Here is an 18,560-nt window from a genome sequence, read left to right as displayed (position 1 = left end):
AACATGGAATTTAAATAATCATTGCATTAGCTGTTTGAAGGATCTGAATTGTGGATTGAAATTGAGTTTGAATCATGTTCTCGAAAATTTGGGTTGTTTTAAATATCTTCTTTATTAGGAATATTCAAGTAGTTCTAATGTGATTGCCAATAAATGAGAAAGACAATTTAGCCATTCTGAGTGTTTTCACTGTTGAAGGTCCCTAAATTTCACTGTAGCTGATGGAAAAAGGGTGTGAAGGTATTTTTAGTGTGTTTGACAAATTGACAAATCTTAAATTGGTGATAATTAGGGTTTTTATTGATAAAGAAATGAGGATATAAGTTTGCAATATAATTGAAATTAGGATGACCCATACAATAATGCCATAACATTACATATTTTTTGACATAGACTCAACAAACTCATAAATTTGAGGTAAAATGGAGGAGATTATTTGTGTTTATAGAGAGATTTTCCTTGACCAGGTACAAGTCTTGACGTATTTCAACACTGCCAATCACCTTCCTTGACTCTATGAACTGAAATTCACAAGATGTGCAAGAAATTCAGCTATACGCTTCATATGACAATAAGCTTATTGATTGAAATTAAATTGCAGTTCAAATATTGAACATGTAAAAAAAAGATAAAAGAGTAATATCCTGATATAGCTTTACATCTCTTTTTTCAGAAATTTTTTAGTGTGATCCATCTGTAATTCTGATCAATCGAGATGTGGAAGTCTCTTGATGGTTGACTAGAGTATTGATGTCTCCAGTTATATGATCAAAGCTTCTTGAATCTATGATCCAAGTTCTAAATTTCCCATTACTCGTAATATGAGAGAAAAATATATCTTGTTGTGTTATGAGGTTGGTGGATTGTTCTGAAGGTATCTCTAAGGAGTTTTTTCAATACTCCAAGTTGTTTCTTGGTGAATAGTTTAAAATTAACCTCCATAGTAATTTGTTATTCCTCACCTTCCTTACTGAAATACCTAAGTTGTTCTAATTTTACGTCTTCATTTCGTACTTGGTCATAAACCCTATGCGTGTTTGGGGCTACTGTTAGTTGTTTGTAGGAAGTGGATCGCTGTTGCTATTGTTGTTGGAGGAGATGAGGAACATTAGCTTGTCAGGAAAGCGAGAGAATGGCTGCGAAGGGCGTATAGGCTGTTGACTGTTACGAGAAGACTTAGCAGAGGATCTGCAGGGAAAATTACGGTACTGGTGGTTGCAGGGAGAAACTCTGGTAGAGGGTCTGCAAGAAGACACCGGAGAAAGGAAGGGAACACAGTGGCTGCTCTGGTGGAAGATATTGGCCACTTTGGTGGAAGAGAGCGGAGAATCAATAGACTGTAGGGGACATTTGCCTGGAGTCGACAGGTAAGCTGGTGGCTGTAAGGAGCAGGAGCGGACACCGGTGAGAGCCTGCATGCTTGCTGGCTCTTGCTGAGAGTATTCCGATGCTGGATGACTGTTGGAGGAGTTTCCTGAGTTGGCCTGACAAGGAGGAGGTCCAATTGCAGGAGGGAGGTTCGGCTCTGTCAGGAAGGAGATCTGACAGCTGGAGGAAAAATTGCAGCAAAGCATGCAGGGATGAACCATAAAGAAAGGAGGCTACAGAGAATGGTTCACATGGTGAGGAGCGTTTGGGAGGCCGACATAATTCTTGCAACTTCTTTGTTTGCTCGGGAAGGAGTTTCTTATGGCTATGCAGGACGCAACTTGCGATTGCTACAGAGGACTGCTTGTATGGAAGAGGCCTGGCTGCTCCAAAGGGCTGTCTGTAGGAAGAGTTCTAGTTATTGCAGGGAAGGGTTAGAGTTCCGACTATAGAGGAAGGCCTGCAGGGAAGTACAGACTTCAAGCCAACATAGAGGATTTTCGGTGGTAGGGAAAAAAATAAAGCAGGGTCTCCTGCTTGCTGCTACTCTGCGGGAGTTTTGAGGGCTAGAGAAGTTCACTTTAGGTAGAGAATGCAGCTATTCCCAACTGTTGGTCTCATTTTTGAGGTATTTCTTTTCTCCTCCTTAGAGCCTAGGATCTAGTTTTAGGATTCTCTGTTGACTATCCTAGAAGACTAGTAATGAAACCCACCTTACATAGGACTTCAAGCCACTTCTTGATCCATTTGTGTGAGACCTCACATGCGTGATCTCAAACACTCAATTTTTAGTTGCAAGGGCTAAGGACCAATATGTTGAGGGTCTAAAAAATGGGTTTCTATAGGATCAAAAGGCCTTAGGTAAACCTTTCGTAGTTTGGTCATGTGAATACCACAATTTACACATCCAACGCGTATAAATGTAACAAGGCAAATCACTGGCACTCACATACATTGCACTGTCAAATAAACCAAAATCAATTTTTAAAATAATCCGTTACGAACCCCAAAATTCGAAGAAGAATTAAATTTGATATATTTTTGGCTCGACCGTCGACGAACTCGTTTTGACGATCTCGGATGACGAAAGGGATAACGCGAGCGCGTTCGGAACGTCGACTTTAGTTAGGAAACACCTATATTACTATGGTTCCCCGTGCACAAATGATACGAAATCGATGCACATGAATATTTAATTAGGGGTGCGGGTTCAGGCTCAGCCCAGGTTCAATTCGGGCTGAACACAAGCTAACAGTTTTGAATTTTAAAATTTTAAATTTCTTATTTCAAACGAACCATTTAATTTGACCATAATTGAATTCAATTAGAAATCATTTTTTGCCAAATAAAACTCTACCATTGAAGCTAATCAATTCCCCGCCAGATGTGGCGTAACGGATCTTTTGGAGTTCTCGGGATACAAGATACCGCTCGGCTCGTCTCTCCCCTCATTCACCTCACCTCTCCCGCCCTCGCTTGTTTCACCTCCCCCTCTTCCGCACTCGCCTACCTCACCTGCCCCGCCTCTCCTTTGCTGAACAACCCTAACCATTCGACTGCTTTTTGACGGACCCCCTAGCTCAATTCCCTCTTTCGAAACCCTCGCTCGAAAACCTCGCCCTCACCACCGAAGAGGCTCACTCGAGTCGTCCCCTTTGCCGCCTGAAACTCTAGCCTACGTCCTTTCCGCCTCTACTGGCTTCGTCCAAAACCATCACCTTAGTAACCGCTAGCTGGGAAGGCGAAGAAGGGATCATTCCCTACGACACCAAACAAGTGGATGTATGATGCCCTATCACATCTTTCCTTCTTTATTACCTCTTCTTCCTCGGTTCATCTCAGTTCACTGTTGGAAACATTCAACCACTTGCTTCCTTTGAGAAGGTTTCCTGGAAAATTGTAGTGATGGAGAGCAGTTTTTCGTGGAGGTTTTCTTCTCTTGATCCTTTGTTCTCCTTCCTGAACTTAAGGATTCATTATTGTTAGGAGAGATGAAGCAATGAATCCCTCATTCCCTGCTGGTGCTTGCGGTGTTGGAGATATTCTATGGCTTTGTCTAATGTTGTAGGCACTTCATAATTTATTTTTCTGCTTACAATTGTTATGTTAGTAGTTCTTCCAATCATAGGGACTGATTTTTGGAGATCTCCAAACAGTTCTCATTGAATCATGTTAACCGAATTTATGCTTTAGTTAGAAAGATGCAACTATTAGGAGGATTAATATCTCATGGAATTTATGTTTTTTTGCTGTATCAATATTGTTGGAGGAAGAAGGGCTGGTCTCACAATGTGTGCTCTGAAATTTAAGGACAGTAGTTTTGCGGAGGAGTTTAGAGGTGTTGTGAGAGAGCATAAGAAGAGAAAAGGCCATTGTGCTGAAGACACATGAGAATTCTCCTAAAGTTTGTGATGAGCAGAGGGAAGATTTTTATTGATAGTTGTTAGTTAACCTTTCATATATTCAAACGTAGACCCTTGCAAAGTTGGTTTATGCCAATATTATTCTTACTGTTCGAGTTAGCTGTTGTTGGAAACATTTTTAGCTTTCTATCTGCAGTCAACATATTAATTGTTGCTCCATTTCTTTTTTCTGATTGCTTAGTCTGCTGAACACTTTTATTCATTTGGCAACTTGATCACTGCTTTAAGGTGCTTTTGTTGGCCAATCTTGAGCTACTTAGTCACTGTTTTGGAGGGCTTTGTGACCTATTTAAATGTTGATTTTTTGGACCCTTTAAGCACCTTTTTTGGGCTGATTACATATTGTTTTGGGCACTGATTCTGAAGCAGTTTTGGCGCAGTTTTGGGTGTTTTTGGCACTGTTTTGGGACGTTTTGTGGGTTGATCTTGGAGCAGATTGGGCACTGTTTTGGGGCCATACTGGGGCCGTTTCTTTTGCTGATTTAACTATTAGACGGATGAGATCCATTCGGTCTCATTTTCGAAAAATTGAAACACCTTTATTTTCAAAATACAAAAGTTATATACCTCTTATATTAAATTAAATTTAAATTATTTTCAAAAAGTTGACTGACACCAACTCAAGATTTTCTCAAGAGAGAATCATCCAACAGATTGGATCTAGCAGGTTGAGTTGCAGTCCTAAGATTTCCTGCGAGGCTTTGAATTAGCAGGCTAAATTTTGTTTTTTGGGATTTCGAGGGAGAGAAAAACCAACGATGGGGAATCGCGCGTAGCTTCTTCGTCGCTCGCCTGAAATTTTCGTTCGAAAGAAAAATGTTGGAATGTTTTCTAGGATTTGCACTTGAGAGAGAAAATTGCAAGCGCGGGAAAGTTGATAATCTTCGAATGCTTCGATCCAACACGACAGGTTTCTTCCACTTCGTTTGCACCAATAGAAGTCTTCAGTTGCAATTTTCTACTCTGCTCCTCGTCAGGAGGAGATTGACTGACCAAATAGAACTTAGATCCCTACCCTGTAGATAATGCGACCCATTTGAGAGTGTGTACTATTTAATGATTTTGAATTTAGCTTACAAAAAAAAAAAGATTTTGTAAAGTTTAAAAATAATTGTGAATTTCTCAAAATAGATTAAATTTATAAATTAGCTCATTTTTAGGCCCACGCAATATTCTAAACTCGTATGTTCAAGCATTTAGTGTGATGATTTACGCACATGCAAACATTTAATTTTGGTGCATTTACAAGATGCATATGTATGGCCTACAATGCTCTTGCATTATTTATTTCTATTTTCAAAACATATACATGAATTTTGAGGCATTGTGCTTGAATTATAAAATTGCCTTTTAAAACTTGTGTAAGTTTCAAATGATCAAAGTTTTGTTATTTGCGAACAAACATCTTTTGAGTGACTTTGGTGACAATTGAGACAATTCAGGCCCAATTATGTTCGTCTCATTTGTCATCAATGTTTTGGTCGGATCAATCATAATTTTTTTTGGGGGTTCTAGATGGATTGATCTAATTTATTTTGCAAATGGATGATGTTTGGGCAATTTCGATGGTTGTCAAAGTGATTTAGATTCTACTCGCCTCCGTGGTTGAAATATCTCCATTCAATTTGCATTATGTCGTTTTTCATCTTTATCTTGATTTGATGAATCAGTTGAGGGGGTTTTGTGATACTGGATAACCTAAAACAACAATATGAAAAACAAATATTATTACTGACAAAGCCAATACGCAGTTACAACCAACACATTGAAGTAGGAAACATGACCAAAACACCTAAATAGGAAATAACAACCACAAGACTCACGACACATGACTAGAGTGGATCTCTAGTGGCGATGGTGGTTGTTAGGGAGCTTAGAGAGGCGATAGCAAGGGGTTAGATGGATTGGACAACTAAGAGCATTCTCTAGGGGATATTCTAGGCGGTGGCAACAACAACTAGTTTACGGGGAGGTGGTTTCGATGATTGGGACCATAGTGAGGCAGTATAAGGAAATGGTTTTGGGCGGTTGGAATAGTAATGGCAGTGCCGGGGGAGGGTTACAACATTAGCTAGGTTGCAGGCATGTGGTTCATGTGGTTGGAACGACATTGGACAACACGACAAGGGGTGTAGGGGGCTGTGGCAGCTAGGCTTGATGCCTGGAGGGAGGTGCTGGGATGGATGAGCCGGGAGGCAATTGGGATGGCAGGTGGCTGGCTGCTGGGAGGCAGAGAAACTGTAGGAGAACAATCAAGAGGGTTGTTTTCGGGCAGCTGCAGTAGGAAAGCAGCGACGACTGTGAAGAAAAGGATGCAGAGGAAGGGTAGCAGAGGATAGCCACCACCTCAGTTGCGAGATATAGCCGGAGGATCACTCGTCCTTTGGCTACAACCCTTGAGGGGAAATCTTAGACGCTGACAGTTGTTCCGACCAAAAAAAACCCAAAATTAAAGCCCGTGCTTTGATGATTCTGATGTTTTGAATATGTCGGTGAAGTCCATTATGAAAATAGACATTGTTCAAGTGGTTTTAGATATATTTTTTTTGCCTTTCTCATCATGCAGCGTGCAAGTTGATGCAATCTTTTGCAATTTTGAAACTATGGATGCAGTGGTTGAACCTATTTCACGTTTGAGCAATGTTTAGGTGATTTGGATTGTGATTGGTGCAATCCACGCCTAATTCATGTAATGTTGTGTCTAACATTTGCCATTTTTGCTACGTGCAATCCACCACCTCGGTTGCGAGATATAGTCGGAGCATCACTCATCCTTTGGATACAACCCTTGAGGGAAATCTTAGATGCCGACAGTTGTTCCGACAAAAAACCCCAAAATTAATGCCGCTGCTTTGATGATTCTGATGTTTTGAATATGTCGGTGAAGTCCTTTATGAAAATAGACGTTGTTCAAGTGGTTTCAGATATATTTTTTGCCCTTCTCATCATGCAGCGTGCAAGTTGATGCAATCTTTTGCAATTTTGAAACTATGGATGCAATGGTGGAACCTATTTCACGTTTGAGCAATGTTTAGGTGATTTGGATTGTGATGGGTGCAATCCACGCCTAATTCATGTAATGTTGTGTCTAACGTTTGCCATTTTTACTACGTTCAGTCTTAATTGACCTGATATCACTTTAAAGATTACAAAATGATCAAAATTAATTTGGTCTCTACTGGTAAAATACATAACCAAGTAGAATATGCCTCCTCTACTTCAAAATGAATCTTATGCTGTCGAGTTGCTTCTTAATTCCACTATGTATGGTCTAATATTGTGATTTAACGAACTATTGTTCAAGAACATGTTCATCAGACTCTACTTTAGAGCTGGTTAAGATGCATACGAAATGACTTCACCTTGGTTATCTTCGATTTCACCCATACGGGTTGCATTAATTTATCAATGTTACTATGAAAATGGCATGAATTGAGCATAATATTTCCGTATTAATTACATGGCAGCAATGAAATAAAATAAATTGCCACCAGTTTAAGTGGAAAAAAATGACCCGATCATATGAAAATGTACTGATCTTTGAAGTGGAGAAGTGGTATAGGATATGCATGTGGAGTTGTGGAGAAGATGCGGTGGAGTGGTTCTGCTAGATTACCTCCAATTTTATATAATATTTCATCACTAATGCTTTAGAGTTACATGGTCATTTATATATAGCATTGCAATGGAACAACAAATAGAAAATAATCCTGAACTTGTAAGGCTTGGATCTACCAAGTCTTAAGGTATGCACTCTTTGACTCGTCACACTGCTTATTTTTGTACTTCCTCATTAATAATTTAATAGAAACCACCCTATTGATCGTATTCTTTTTTATAATTGTAATCTTTAAAACTCTCTTTCTGCTAAAAAAATTCTATCCACTCATATTTGTAATCTTTACAGTGTTAAACAGCTTTCAAAATTTCTTCAATGTCTTCAATTTATTTTCCTTCTTTGGCAAACATATGATATTCATTGTTTAATTTGTTATATTGATTAATTCTTTGACATCTTATTGAAGCTCCTCAAATTTTTTCAGCAATATAATCTTAGCTTTATTTATATTTAACTTTTGTACATTTTTTTGATTGGTTTTAGTTTTGTTTTGCGTTACCCTCCATTGATATTTTATCCAGCCCTTTCTTACTTCTCACTACATTCAAATTAAGCTACTGGATATTTTTTATCCTAAAAATGCATATCAACCTTTCAGGAACCGTCAACATCCTGAAAATAGCAAGTATTAAATTTGAGTTTTCATTGGCTTTGGAGAGAGTCTAGTGTGGGTTTGGTACCGGAATTGTGGTTTTAACCAGTTAAAAATTGTCATTTTATCTTTATAATAATTACGCATTGCCTGATCAGAATTGTTACTTATTAGAAATTCAGATTCGTTTTACTTGGCTTTTCACAAAACATCAACTATAGCTTAAGGTGTCATAAGCACAATCCTTATTTTTTATTAGTAATATTGCAGTTTTTCTTGGAGCTTATGAAGGTTCCACGTGTAGAATCCAAGTTAAGAGTATTCTCGTTCAAGATTCAGTTTCATCAGCAGGTTGGGTTGCAAGTCAGTTTCATCTGTTTTGCTCAAGAAATTTACTGTAATTCATCTATCTGTTTGCTTTCAGATTGCTGATCTTCGAAAGAGTTTAAACACCATTGATTTGGCATGTGAGCAGGTGGTATTATACTTCATCTACGCAGAAAATTGGCCTCTTTTCCATCCATTATTATGTAAAAATAATTCATGATTTTTGATTTACTAGATAAGGACCTCTGACAAGCTCAAGGAAATAATGAAGAAAATATTGTACCTTGGAAACATGCTAAACCAGGGAACTGCTAGAGGTAATTTTAATTTACTTTCATTATGATATTAATTTTCTTTATTGTGTTTGCTTTTTTGGGGAGAGCTGGATGTAACTAATTATTTTCTTCCTAGTTTTTTTTTTTGTTTTTTTGGATATAATTGAGATAAAAGGAGCATGGATGAGATTGAATTGAATCTCATGCGAAAGTGCAAGATTAGGGAGTTGGCAGATATTAAACCTCTGCTTTAAGATTCTTTGTGGAGGGTGCTAAATTGTAAAATAAATTCATGAAGATTAATATTCATCCTAAAACTGTTGCTTGGAACAAAATTTACATACTTAATATCTGCCAGGAAGTCCTTTAAATTGAATTAGAAGGATTTTAAGGGAGTTATTACTTTGAGTGCACTTGTTTTAGTTCTGTTTCCGTTGGATGATAACTTTATTGTATTCTTAATCCAGGTTTCTTCTCTTTTAGTAAGCTTAAATTTTATCTCTTGTGCATTTTCTATCAAGAAGTTTCAAAACATGGACCTCTATATCTTCTTCCATTCAATCGTGGAACCTTTTGTACTAAGAAATTCACGAGATTAGCAAATTTGGGTGAAGTTATTGGTCATTTTATAGTTATTTATATTCATCAGGGATACTGCTCATAGCTACCAGTTCTAATGTTTGGATTATTCTTCTGGACTTACAAGATCCTACACTAGCATGTAAACCTAACCTGATAATTATACAATATGGGCTTGAAGCGCACTTTCTCCTGACCTCAATACTCATGACCGCTAAGTTTGGAACAAAATTTACTAAAATTGTTGCTTTGAACAAAATTTACATACTTGAGATCTGCCAGGAAGTCCCTTTCAATTTAAATTAGAAGGATTTTAATGGAGTTAAGAGTGATGTTTTAATTTTTGGAAAGTGAGACCGAACGTATCTCATCCGTCTAATAGTTTACATATCGCAAATACTACACCTTTCCGGAAGATAAGTATACCTCAGTAATGGACCCAATCATGCAAACTAAGAGATTTGTGATATCTGTTTGGCCTGAGAATCTTCTATGTGTGACCAACAAGTTTCCCTATCTGATACAAAAATAAAATGAGGTTTATTTTATTAGGGTTCCAAGTTCCCTATAGAAACAAACCCCTATAGTTTACACCTTGAATGATTGAGGTTATTTCAGAAAACTCTCGATAATGAACAGAGGTACTAGTTTTCAAGAATTCATGATTTAGGTTTTCACGGTAGGACGTGGAAAAACAAGTGGGTGTGACTCAAGTAAGCACAACTATTTTCAGGAGACGAAGGAAGGAAACGGTAGGGGACGTCACAGATCCTGATGAGAGTCCTCAGTGACTTCCCAAACTATCTTACTGTGTGGCTGCATTTTGGAGATGATGTTATTTAATTGTTCAATCATGTTAATTTTATTATTTGGGGACTTACACTTGCATAATGACTGACAATGCAAATAACCCGTAATGACAGGAGGGTTTACGTGGTACCGAACGACAACATCAGAACTTAAGGCGAGTTATGACTTAACGCTATACAACATGATTGTGCAGACGCCTAAAGAGGGTGAGGATTTGCGTCGCACTAGGCGAGTTACCTCGAAGCCCTATGAATTGTTGTTATGATTAAGAATGTTTAGTTGGTGTAAACTTGTTTTGTTGTTGTAGATTGGCGACCATCTCACTTGTAGTCCACTCCAAGCTCCTCGTAACAATAGTAATTCCAATGTTTCGGGTTTTAAGTGTTTATGTTTATTGTTTATGTGTTATGTTTTGGTTTTATTTGTTTTTGTTGAAGTGTTTAGGAGGGCTTATTTTATTTTAAGTTAAACGATACCGGTTAAGATCTCACGTATTTATCATCTCGGCATCACTATTATCTTTTTAATTTACTTATTCTAAATGAGCTGTTAAGCTCATTTAAACCGAAGAATTCTCATTAACAGCTGTAGGTTACCTCATCCGAGGGATTATTGTAAATCCAAAAGATGTGGATTAAGTGCGTTCAAGAGGTTTCAAATTGTAAATTGATTTTCAAATATATATATATATATATATATATATACACACACACAGATAATGTAAAGCATGCATAATAAAATGAAGTGACAGTAAAACAGTAAGATTCCAGTAAAACAACTAGATTGCAGTAAATAAATTGTAGATGCGTACCTAGCGTGTCTGCTGCTGCCGCAAAAGTGTTAGTATCGCAGGTAAAAATAAGCGGATATGACTAAGGATTTGATGAACACATAAAACATGAGCATACGTATGTAAATGAGCGGGTGACACATGAAAGCTCGCAGAGGACCTGCAAAGATTCAAGTCAGGGTGGGCTCAGAGTTTGGTTGTGTGCATTATAATCTAACTTTGGATAGAAACGATCGACCCAAACAATGGAGGGCAACTCCTAGCCACAATCGAAACAATTAACCAGTGAACCTTTATAAAATTTTGTCGAAGGTTTATTTAACTTTTCATGCATATAGAGTTTATTTAACATACAAAAGTAATGCTGTTGCAAATGGAAATCTTTATTATTATTATTTTTTAACATATGTGGAAATGCGTGAGTAAGTGTAGTATCTGTGTAAGCGTGTGAAGAAATGAAATAATACATCGGTTGCTCGCTTATATCGGGTTAGAATTACCTAGCAACCTAAGATAGTCGGGGTCAACATCACACCAAGAGTTAGTGAATGGTATCATCGATCTTGCTCTTCTCTCATTGAAGGTCATCGATGCGGGAGGTACCATTCAATTCTCTCACTTTAGCACACATAAACAATGTCATCATCACCCTAAAAAAAAAAGCGGGGGAAGAAGACGAGAGGAGACTGACCCATCACCGAAAATCGGCTAGACAGAAGGGTAGAACAGCGAGTGGTTCAGCTTAAAAAGGTGTTTAAATAGTAATCAATTAAAACTCAACACAATAGATGAAAGGCCCCCAAAACCAACTTTAAATCGTAAGCAAAAGTTCCAAAAATCGCTCCCAAATCATCTCTTATAGCCCCAAATGACTCATCATAACACTTTGCTTACTCCAAACAATAAAGAAAACATCCTCGAAACAGTCCCAAAACGGTAATTTAAAATTCCAAAAAAATTGTTTTATAGTGTCCAAAAATAGTGAAAGTATCGAGCAAGGGGCAGCCCCCGAAACAGTGAAGATATGGGGCAAAAATTGGACTAAAACAGTACAAAAGATCAGCATTAAAGTAATGCGTAAAATATCTCCAAACAGTACAAAAGAATCAACACAAAAATAAGCCCCAAAATAGGATTTTTTACTCTCTAAATCAGCAAAAGAAACAACCCCAAAATGGCACCAAGACTAGGGTTGTCAAAAAAGCTCGTTGTTCGCGAACAGTTTGTGTTCAACTTATCGGGGAGTTCGTGTTCGATTCGTTTGACAAGCAAACGAGACGAACACGAACAATTTTTTTTTCCTTCAGTTTATAAACAAACCAAACACAAACAGTCATTTGTTCGATCCTGTTCGAATCATTATTATTCGAAATATTAAATAATGTAAAATAATTATATATAAAAAAATTATCATATTCTAAAAATAATTATATACTATAAAAATTTATCATATTTTAAAAAATTAAATCCTATAAATTATAATTTGGTCTTCATGTTCGCCTTTTAGCTTATATTAAATTTTATAATTTCGTATTTATTTTCAGGTTCATCTCTTAGTATAAATTTTCTTATGTCTTTTAGATTTATTTTGTTTCTTTGAGTGAAACATAATTTTTAGGAGTGAAATCTCGCATATTTCCTCTAGATCTGAATTTTTTTTAGATGAGATATGATATTATGATTTTATTGTGAGTCGTGATTCGGCTATTTTGTATTTGTGTTGTTATTCATATATGTTTAAGCATTAATTTTATATAAGTTTAAGCTTTTGAAAGATTTCGAACAATCCAGACAATAACAAACAAATTTATAAGGTTTCGAACGATTTAAATAATTCGAACAATTCAAACATTTCAAACATATTTCAAACAAATCAAACTGAACACGAACAGTAACTTCACAAAGAATTTCAAACACGAGCCTATTTCACACAAAAGTAATTTCAAATGAGCCGAACACGAACACGAGCTCTGTTTGTTCGTGTTCAATTCTTTTACACCCTACCCAAGACAACATTTTGAACCCTCCAAACAATAAATGAATCAGCCCAAAAATAAGCCCCAAAACAAATTTTTTTACTCTCCAAATCAACAAAAGAAACAACCCCAATATGGCCCCAAGACTAGAGTTTTCAAAAAACCTCGTTGTTCGCGAATAATTTGTGTTTGGCTCTTCGGGGTTTTCGTGTTCGAATCGTTCGATAAGCAAACGAAACGAACACGAACAATTTTTTTCGTTCGGTTTATAAACAAATCAAACACGAACAGTCTTTTGTCGATCGTGTTCGAATATGATGACTGTTTTGAGGATGTTTCCTTTGCTGTTTGGAGTCAACAAAGTGCTATGATGAGTCGTTTGGGGATATTTAAGTGATGATTTGGGGGCGATTTTGGGAGCTTTTTCTTATGATTTAAAGTTGGTTTTGGGGGTCTTTCATCTATTGTTTTGAGTTTTACTTGATTACTATTTAAACACCTTTTTAAGCTGATACACTTGATGTTCTACCCTTTTGTCTAGCTGAATTTGGGTGATGGGTCAATCTCCTCTCTTCTTCTTCCCCCATTTTTTTTTTTTTTTTTTTTGGTGATGATTGTTATGATTTTGAGAGAATTGAATGGTACCTCCCACATCGATGACCTTCAATGAGAGAAGAGCAAGATCGATGATACAATTTACCAACTCTTAGTGTGATGTTGCCCCCGACTATCTTAGGTTGCTAGGTAATTCTAACCCGATTGAAGCGATCAACCGGTGGACTATTTCATTTCTTCACACACTTACACAGACACTACACTCATTCACACATTTCTACAGATTTAAAAAAAATAATAATAAAAAAGAAATCTATTTGCAACATCACTATTTTTGTGTGCTAAATAAATTCTACATGCATGAAAAGTTAAATAAACCTTTGACAAAATTTTATAAAGGTTCGCTAGTTAATTTTTTCGATTGTGGCTAGGAGTTGCCTGGCTAGGAGTTGCCCTCTTAAAATTCTTTGGGTTGGTAGCTTCTATCCAAAGTTGGATTATAATGCACACCACCCAGCTCTGAGCCCACCCTGACTTGAATCTTTACAGGTCCTCTGCGAGCTTTCGTATGTCACCCGCTCATTTACATACATATGCTCATGTTTGATGTGTTCATTAATTCCTTAGTCATACCTGCTTATTTTTACCTGCGGTACTAATACTTTTGCAGCAGTAGCAGACATGCCAGACACACATTTACAGTTTATTTACTGCAATTTTACTGTTTTACTGCAATCTTACTGTTTTATTGCTACTTCATTTTATTATGCATGCTTTACATTATCCACAAATCTTTGAAAGTCAATGTACACTTTAATGGAGTTGTTACTTTGAGTGAAGTTGTTTTAGTTCCGTTTCCGTAGGATGATAACTGTATTGTAGTCTTAATCCAGGTTTCTTTTCTTTTAGTAAGCTTAAATTTTATCTCTTCTGCATTTTCTATCAAGAAGTTTCAAAACATCCACCTCTATATCTTTTTCCATTCAAGCGTGGAATCTTTTGTACTAAGCAATTCACGAGATTAGCAAATTTGGGTGAAGCTATTGGCCATTTTATTGTTATTTATATTCGTCAGGGATCCTGCTAATAGCTACCAGTTCTAATGTTTGGATTATTCTTCTGAACTTGCAAGATCCTACACTAGCATGTAAACCTAACCTGATAATTATACAATATGGGCTAGAAGCACTCTCTCCCGACCTCAATATTCGTGACCGCTAAGTTTGGTTTATCCCGATACACTTGAGATTCTTCATTATTTGATGCTTCATCAATATCATCATTGTTAACTCGCTTATTTGGGGTTGACTTTATGAGTCATCTTTAATTATATTTTTATTGAATGCTAGATGATGCGTTATTTTATTTTAGCAAGTTCTGAATACTTTCTAGCCAAGTCACCTTCAAAATGCGCTTTTATTATTATTATTATTAATTTTTCAATTGAATTTACCCTTTCTTCTTCCTATGCTTTTCACCTTCAATTTGCCCATCCTCTATAGATGTTGTACTAGTCTAATTCATTGAAGTTTGTTTTTATTACTTTATTTTTATGAGCAGAACTATTATTTCTCTAACATAATCATTTCTCAAATTGAGCTTTGACGTTGATAGTGACCTAAAACTCTTAATTTGTTTACTTCATAGTTATTTCTTATGCAAATAATTACTACAACATGTACATCATTAATAAATACAACATGCATCCTCAAACACATCTTTCTTCAACATTTAACAAATGTTTTCTAATTCTACCCAATCATATGCCTATTAAGATTAATAAATATCATGTAAAACCTTTTGTTACTTTCAACATTTTAAATTAGAAAAAAAGTGATCCTTAGATTTTGGTGGGGGTCATTTTAGTCTCTAATTATTCCTTAAATTCTCAAATTTGATGCAAATTATTCCTACTATTAGGATCACTACTTTGGATTGTTTAAAGTTCAAGTAGCGGTGGAAATTGAGGGTATTCCCTTTTAAATTATTTCTCTAAGCATAAAGTTGCCTCATATTGTCTTTCGAGCATAAAACAAAATTGATTCTCTAAGACTAATATGTTTTTCTTGAAGCTTATTGTCACGCACCGTCTTCTCAAGTGGGGTTTGTTATATCCCTTCAACCATGGGAAAGAAGATTCTAGAGAAGATCAGAAAGAAGATCGACGTAAGAGACCCTAGAAGGTTTCACGACATTCCAGAGAATGTCGGAATAAGAAAGCTTCAAGAGAGACTCTAGGATGGTTTAGAAAGTTCTAGCAACATGTGTATAATATAGAATCATTTAGAAGTTTACATATGCTAATATAATCTAGAAGGTTTTCTAGGTCTTGAGGGAGGACTATAAATAGAGGTTGCCCAACCCCCCCTCCCTCTTAATTTGGAACAATTCAAGGTTCCCAAGCAATCACGTGTGTGAACATTCATACCTAGGTAAAGTGTTCCCTTTTTTTTCATTAACCTCTCCTCACTTCTTTTCCAGAGAGTTTTTGTATTTCCAAGTCTAAGCATTGTGTAGGGGTTAGGCTGATTTAGCTTAGGAAAAACACTAAGGCCGCACGAGTGATTTGAAAGGAGTTTGTCCGTGACATTATGCTCCATTATTCTTTCCCAAAATTTTATTGTCTTGATTTGAACAGTTGATTCTAGCATCAGGCCAGCGTCATAAGCTCCTCATTTGGTTTTAAAGGCAGCCTTTGTCTAGGATAGTAAATAAATAGTTCTTTAATCATTTAGGATTTCATTGAACGGATTAACCAAACTATGCTCTATAGTGTTTATAGTTTTTTTAATTCTTAACAAAAACCTATATCATGATTATTATGTATCTTCTTATATATAATCTAACATTATTTTTTCTAATCAGCATATAGTATATTTCATGGTTCTTTTCAGTTTGCTGTTCTGTTATATTTGTTTCTCTGAAAATTTATTATTGAAATAATATTTTCATTTTCCTTAAAATTCAATTAGTTTCCTTAATCTTCATTTTCATTTTCCTTATCATTTTCATCTTCTATGAAGATCAGTTTTTCATCACGTAGTCTCTGGGCTTTCTTCCTGCATTCTATTGACTTTATTAATAACTAACTGCAAATGCATCAAGGCCACAGCATAACTCTGTTATTGCCATTCAGACTTTAACAGCACCGAAAGGTTAAGGTCCTTTTGTATACAGGAAATGGATATAATTATACAAATGATATGCCACATAAAATTCACCTTTCTTATGCATAATTTTAAATCAATACAGAAGTATTATGTCTATCGATTGCCTTGGCACTAATGAATCTTTTTGAAGCTCTAAGATAATGCAATAAATTTTGGTAGATTTTTTATTGACAAATAATAGGAGGCATCATGTCAATTTTGCGTGCCACTGCTCCGCTGGAAAAATGTTGTGGCATTTTCATGGCTTCATTGATATCAACCGATCTCAAGAAAATCATCATCAGTTCTGTACACAATGTTTAGTCATTTGTGTTTTGTAATTCTCATAAAAAATATACTTTTAATGTAGTTATATTTGTAGAAATTCTCTTGTAGTATTATGTTCCTTTTTTCCTTCATTGTTCCTTTTGAGTCCCATGTGGTGTGCTTTTCTTGTTGTGGATTTCCTTGTGCAGGTTCAGCTATTGGCTTTCGTTTGGATAGTCTTTTAAAGCTTACAGATACTCGTGCAACTAACAACAAAATGACACTAATGCATTATTTGTGCAAGGTATAGAATTGATATAGCTTATCTATTTAATGCTGTCATAATTGCGGTCATCATCTTCATCAGTAGTCTTGTCCTAACTATGCGTATAACTACGTGGAGTGGGCTTTATGAATACTACTCCATTGATATTTTGTTCTTTAACTATTTTGCATAAATTTTTGACCTACTACTACTTTGCACCTCGTTTTTCCCATTTTATACAAGCTGCTTTGTATCAAAAAATTCAATCCCAGGTCCTATTTGTTCGTTCTTTAGAAACAAAATTTTAATTTTAAATCATAGAGTCTTAAAATTAGCTCATTAATCTTATCATGCCGTTGTTTGGAGACTTCTCTTTACTCTTGTCACAGCTGACAGTTTTAATTTAATATTTTCTCTTGCATTTGAAGTTTTCATACAGCGTTAACTGATTATTGATAAATATATAAGGAACTGAGTATTTTTGAAAATGTTTCTCATTTTCTTAAGATGGATTACAAGCTCTCTGTTAATTTATTTTTATGTTCTTATCATCCACTTTTGCACCCAAAAAAAAGTACATTACACATTTATTTTTATGTTCTTTAATTTTAAATAGTTGTATAACATAGTTACTAATTATATACACATGCACATGTAAGCACAAAATTTTTAGATGGACTTATATATATGCATGGATGTATATGTAGGACCCAAACAATGATCAAGTATTTCTGGTGTATTCTTCATATTTGAGTCATGAAATAGCCTCTTAGCAAATGCTGTGATACAATTTTACAACTCCTATCTCGACTCCACGTTAGCGGGAGCTGAACATGTTTTTGCTACCTTATTCATGTGGAGGTGCTATTATCTTTTTATGTGAATTGGGATATTTTTTCATGTAATTCTGTCTTATTTTTCATTAGTTAAACTTCCCTTTGGCAAATCAGGATCATTCACTTTAAATTTCATTAAAAAGTAGTATGAAACCATATTTTGGCAAATCATGAATTTTGGTTGTCATCTCTCAAGACTCTCTTTTGTTACACAATCATTATAGAAACTCTGGTCTGTCAAAAAGGATGAATATTTTGATGATTTTTTTATTAGTGGAAAGAAGCCTCCCATTTTCTATTTCCCTAGTTTTCTTTTTTCATATTTTGATCATTGATTGTCTAAAGGCCTTCGTTTGAGTAAAAATAAAACTGAATACATAAAATGTAATTTTAGTAGTAGTAGCTCTAGTGACAGAAATGTTAACTTTGGGCGATCAAATTATTAAAAGGTGTGATTGATTTAAGTATCTCGAGTATTTTGTTTAAAGCGATGGTAATATAGATGGGGATATTAATAGTAGAATTCATGTTGGTTGGTTGAAGTGGAGGAATGCTACGGGCTTATTGTGTGATAGAAAAATACCGCTTAGACTGAAAGGAAAATTGATTAGACTGAAAGGAAAATTTTATAAGATGGTGTTGAGACTTGTAATGCTCTATGGCGCTGAATGTTGGCCTTTAAAAGTGAACCATAATACTAATTTAAGTGTTGAGCCGAGATAAGAATGA

General features: G+C 35.7%; 1 protein-coding gene across 1 annotated transcript in view; it reads left to right on the top strand.

Annotated features, from left to right (window-relative positions):
* Window positions 1-18,560, top strand: part of LOC110029398 (formin-like protein 20) — a 58,324-nt gene that overhangs the window by 20,952 nt on the left and 18,812 nt on the right. Inside the window, exons 10-13 of the mRNA XM_020731674.1 lie at window positions 8,273-8,353; window positions 8,427-8,477; window positions 8,565-8,646; window positions 16,940-17,034. Of these exons, the coding sequence (XP_020587333.1) occupies window positions 8,273-8,353; window positions 8,427-8,477; window positions 8,565-8,646; window positions 16,940-17,034 (309 nt within the window). The remainder of the gene's footprint in view (window positions 1-8,272; window positions 8,354-8,426; window positions 8,478-8,564; window positions 8,647-16,939; window positions 17,035-18,560) is intronic.

The sequence above is a fragment of the Phalaenopsis equestris genome, unplaced genomic scaffold (assembly GCF_001263595.1).
Source record: "Phalaenopsis equestris unplaced genomic scaffold, ASM126359v1 Scaffold000570, whole genome shotgun sequence".
Taxonomy (NCBI): domain Eukaryota; kingdom Viridiplantae; phylum Streptophyta; class Magnoliopsida; order Asparagales; family Orchidaceae; genus Phalaenopsis; species Phalaenopsis equestris.
This window is presented reverse-complemented; position numbering and strand designations above follow the sequence as displayed.